Below are 5,215 nucleotides of genomic sequence, written 5' to 3'. Positions count from 1 at the left end.
CTCAGTTCTTTTGGCACATGATTATAAGCTGCACATCCAAATACTCTTAAGTTTGATACATCAGGTTTGCGTCCTTCCCATAACTCACATGGCGTTTTTTCTCTTCCTGAAACTGGACTCCTATTTGTTACATATGTTGCGAACAAGACTGCTTCACCCCAAAATTCTTTCTTCAAGCCAGAGTCTATTAGAATAGTCCTTGCCTTGTCCATAAGTGTATTATTCATTTTTTCTGCGACTCCATTCATCTCTGGATTGTATGGTACTGTATGTTGCATGACGATTCCATTCCTATCACAAAAATCCCTAAATTCATCCGAAAGATATTCACGGCCATTATCGATTCTCAGCTTTAACAAATTTGCATTAAAATGTTTTGTTACTGTATTATAATAAGTTTCAAACTTTTTGAAAACCTCTGATTTATTCCTTATTAAGAAAACCATAGTAAAGTGAGTATAATCATCTATGAATGTTACAAAATATTTGTAACCGTCCCAAGTCACAGGTGTAATCGGTCCGCAGACATCAGAATGTACCAATTCTAAAGGTTTCTTAGCTCTAGTCCCTAATTTATTAAACGGCTGTCTACGACTTTTCCCTAAAATACATGCTTCACATAAACTGTCATTTACAAATTTATTTTTTATTTCAGATAAACCATCTACCAGATTTTTACGTACAAGTACATCTAAATTTTGTGAACCCAAGTGACAATAACGTCTGTGCCATAAATTTGTATCTACTGTGTTTGCTAACTGACACGAATTTACATTAATTTTGCATTCAACTGTATATAGTGTTCCCTCTTTATTTCCAATCATGATTAAATAATTATGTTTATATACTCGTACCTTTCCATTAGCAAATTCAATCCTCAACCCGACACTTTCCATTTTAGACACTGATAATAAATTTTTCCTTACATCTGGAACATAATACACATTTTTTAATAAACATTTGTTTTCAGTTTTGCCTACTTTGAACACTACTTCCATATTTCCTATTCCAAAAGCCTCTAAAGTTATTTTATTTTTAGCAACTGCAATTTTTCTTGGCACTTTAAATTCTATATATTCTGTGAAATAATCTAGAGAGTATACTAAATGATCTGAGCACCCTGAGTCCACATAAAATTTTAAATTCGGTTCACCACTTACATTTCCGCAGAAGAATGCTGTCGTTTCATCATTATCCTCGACATAGTTGGTACTCCGTCCTTGCCTCGATCCTCTATTTCTTCCTTGGCTACCACAACCACGTCCTTGGTTAAATCCGGTTCCTCTGTATGATCCACTCTGTCCACGTCCTTGATTAAAGCCTCTTCCCTGGTTCCATCCGCCTCGTCCATGTCCTTGATTAACTCCATATCCTTGATTCCATCCACCTCGTCCATGCCCTTGATTAAATCCATATCCTTGATTCCATCCGCCACGTCCATGTCCTTGATTTAATCCATATCCATGACTTTGTCTACACTGAAACTTTTTATGGCCCGGCTTACCACAAGTGAAGCAATTAAAAGCATTTAACTGTCCTTGACTTGTCTGATATTCATTAAATTTTTTCTGTTTCTCCTCCTCCGCTAATAATCTATCCTTCACTGTATTCAATTTCAAATCGCCGATGGTTTCTAAAGCTGTAACTATTGATTCATAAGATTTGGGCATTGATAAAAGTACATAGTTTATTTTTTCTTCTTCTTTTAATTCTGATCCGGCTTCTTCTAGTTGAGTACATATTTCTTGTATTTTTGTAAGATGTTCTTTTAACGATTTCGTATCTATATATTTCATGTCGCTTAACTGCCTTCTTAAAAATAATTTGCTTCTTACTCCTTTGTCTTTGAAATTGTCTTCTAAATTTTTAAACATAGCGTATGCTGTCTCTTGTCGTATGTATTCTAAGTGGCTGTCTGCCACTGCGGCAATTAAAATGGCTTGCGCTCGCGCTTCCATTTTCGCATTAGCTGTATTATCTGAGTATTTCACAGTTTGTATTGCCTCCAGGCACGAATTTTCCTTAAGTACGCTTTTGATTCTGAACGACCAATTGTTGAACCCATCTCCACTGAATTGTTCAATATTATATCTGCTATTGAAATTACTATCTTTCGCCATCTTGTTTTCTTACTTCTCTTGTTATACTGACGCCGTATTTTCACTTTCCTTTTTCTTACGCAATTACGATGTCTGGGTCCATAACTATTGAAAATTGTTATGGGGCGCAGTGTTTTATATTGAATTAAAGATGTTCTTCTATATATCACTTCGTTTATTATATATATTTAATTAAATTAGACACAGGCGCTTAGCCTTTAATCAAGTCATGGTGGAAGAAGAAGGTTGCCACAGATTAAAAACAAAACTAAGTTATCTGTCATTGACATGTCATCGAGGGATGTTTGAGTTGCTCTTTTAACAGACCTGGATTTACGATATTACGTCACTAGATGGGAAATGTTTGTTTCCATAAAGTTAAATGTTAGTTTCCATAAAGTTAAATATACCTACAGTAGAATAGTTAATGACATTAACTATTCTACTGTAGGTATATTTTAATGTCGTCTGTTAATATTCTCGCGTTATAAATTCTAAATTCAGACTGATTTTCCGATGACTGCCGATGTGATATTATTATATCAAAACCGCAAATGTTAATGTCGTCTGTTAATATTCTCGCGTTATAAATTCTAAATTCAGACTGATTTTCCGATGACTGCCGATGTGATATTATTATATCAAAACCGCAAATCAATGTACCTACAAGATTGCCTGTCCTAATCGGAATGATGTCAAGTGTCATTGGAAGTATTGAATTCAGAAATAATATCTGACTGCGATTGCGTTCATCGGCGTGGCCGGCCAAGTGCGTGTCGGGCCACGCATAATAGAGGGTTCCGTACCTACATACTCGCGATATAAAAAAGCATACGAGAAAAAGGGCGTACCTTCGCAGTACTTTTATGTCCTTTTAATAAAAAGAGTATTTTTTTTAACTCACTATTAACCTCATTACTAATCTCGCGCTCTTGTTAAAAACAATTTTCTTGGTAGGAATGGTCTTTTATTAAGCTAGGAGGGAGACACATTTTTGGGATTTTCGAAGCGACTATTTTCAAACCTACTTTTATCACTTCATCAAAAAACTTTTGTAGAAAAGAAACCTTTTAGTTGTTTTTATCGAATGGTGTGCCAGGTGCCCCACGTTAATTTTTACGGATATTATAGTTCACTTTTATTGCGCTACGGTAAACGGTTGCATGAAAGATGTTTCTAATGGCTGTTACGGCTGTTTTGCGTGGTGGAGTGAAACAAAATATAAGTAGGATAGTAGAGTCATTGGTAGAGACTATTGATTAAGTAGTAAACTGTAGGTAAGTACTGGTACAGCCTTATTATAAAAATAGTATATTCATTCACTGCCAACCTTGAAACAGTTGCCTTACGAGACACTAGACAGCAAAAACGGCTGAAGGTTAAATCATTTTGCCAATTATCTGTTAGATAACTTATGGCTCACCCCGTCCCATCAATTCACGTGTACGACTTTTACAGCCTAGGTTAGCCTAGGTTAGGCTAGCCACAATGGAACTCTAAAATATCTAACCTTGATTCAATAATTATTAAATATAATGTTTTAAAATAACTTGCACTGCATCTCGTGACTGTATTATTACGTAACGTACGTTACGTAACAAATTAAAACTGCCTACCATATAATAATAAGGAATAAAAGATTTGTAGTTCCCAAGAACGGCAATGCGCGTAAGTGAATGCGCGAGCGCCTGCACTGTCACACCTTGGCCCGAATCTGCCCGACGACCGCCGATTCTACGTGCATTCTTCGACGTGTGAACTATGCTGTTATAAAACATGCGTGTGGACATGCTTATAATCACTAACGGTACCAACAACAGTATTTTAGGTAGGACAAGCCTTTATTTGTTGGGACAGATGATAACTACCTTGAGTCGTATCGTGTTATCAGGCATCTCACACACACCAATAAGTGCGAGAAAAATATCTTATGAGACGATTCCTGATTGATTTTAATCAGCACCAATCAGCGTGAGTGGCTAACGCTGATCACTCACTCACGGTCAATGTCGTATTAAAATTATGAAAAATATATCAAATTATTGAAACAGAATTTGCCTCCGGATCATTACGTAAATGGCATAGGATGAAGCGGTGACAATAACGAGAAGGTCAAGAATTAGAAGAGCAGAGTCATATAATAATGTATGATTACTTACGCTACGGCTTACGTAGGCGGACAACGCGCGAACGCGGCGCGGCGCGGCGCGGCGCGGCGAGGATGAAACAAACCGTTGATACGTATAGGTATGTCCTACTCGTACGTGAGCGATTTACGCTACGTCTTACGTAGGCGAACAACGCGCGAACGCCGCGCGGCCGCCGCGCCGCTTCGCGTCTAAATCGCTCACGTACGAGTAGGACATTACCTATACGTATCAACGGTTTGTTTCATCCTCGCCGCGCCGCGCCGCGCCGCGCCGCCGCCGCGCCGCCGCCTCGCCGCGCCGCCGCCTCGCCGCGCCGCGCCGCGCCGCGCCGCGTTCGCGCGTTGTCCGCCTACGTAAGCCGTAGCGTTAGACGCGAAGCGGGGCGGCGGCCGCGCGGCGTTCGCGCGTTGTTCGTCTACGTAAGACGTAGCGTTATGGAAGCGAGGCCTGCCGCGCGCGCAGCCAGTCGTGACTGCTTCCTACCGCGCCTGCGCTATCGCTAAACATTCCGTAAGTACATAGGTGCACACAACACATTATCGTTAGTGGTAATACTGGTAACATGATTAATGTAACCGCCAAAATTACGAAACATTTGTTTTTGTTATTCGACTACTTTTCAGCGCTATCGAGTGTTATTTTAATTGTGTGCGTATGGGCGTGTTTTTTATTTATCAAGAAAATTGACAGTGACATCGCCTGCGTCAAGGCTGCAGCAGCAGCAGAAACCTTGTAAAGGTGACAGTCAATTTCCAACCGCAGCTGCACTACTGTTCATTTTACTATGGAAATTGACAGTAACAGCGACGCGTTCAGTACCAGTAGTGCAGCTGCGGTCAGAAATGGAATGTTACCCTAACAGTAATGTTGCTGAATTCGTTATCTGAATGTCACCTTTAGTGAGATTCAATACTCTACCCTCTCTTCTCTACTTTCTTCTTAAATACAATTTTTTTTTATCAAAAA

The 5,215-nt window shown here is 39.2% G+C and overlaps 1 protein-coding gene across 1 annotated transcript; it reads right to left on the bottom strand.

Annotated features, from left to right (window-relative positions):
* Positions 1-296: 296 nt before the first annotated feature.
* Positions 297-2,018, bottom strand: LOC134662392 (uncharacterized). The gene is made up of 2 exons (XM_063518605.1): positions 1,161-2,018; positions 297-928 (listed from the first exon to the last, which is right to left on the bottom strand). The coding sequence occupies exons 1-2, from the start codon at positions 1,439-1,441 to the stop codon at positions 898-900; spliced, it is 312 nt and encodes a 103-aa protein (XP_063374675.1). The 5' UTR covers positions 1,442-2,018; the 3' UTR covers positions 297-897.
* Positions 2,019-5,215: the final 3,197 nt, after the last annotated feature.

Source organism: Cydia amplana, chromosome 3 (genome assembly GCF_948474715.1).
Source record: "Cydia amplana chromosome 3, ilCydAmpl1.1, whole genome shotgun sequence".
Classification (NCBI taxonomy): Eukaryota; Metazoa; Arthropoda; class Insecta; order Lepidoptera; family Tortricidae; genus Cydia; species Cydia amplana.
This window is presented reverse-complemented; position numbering and strand designations above follow the sequence as displayed.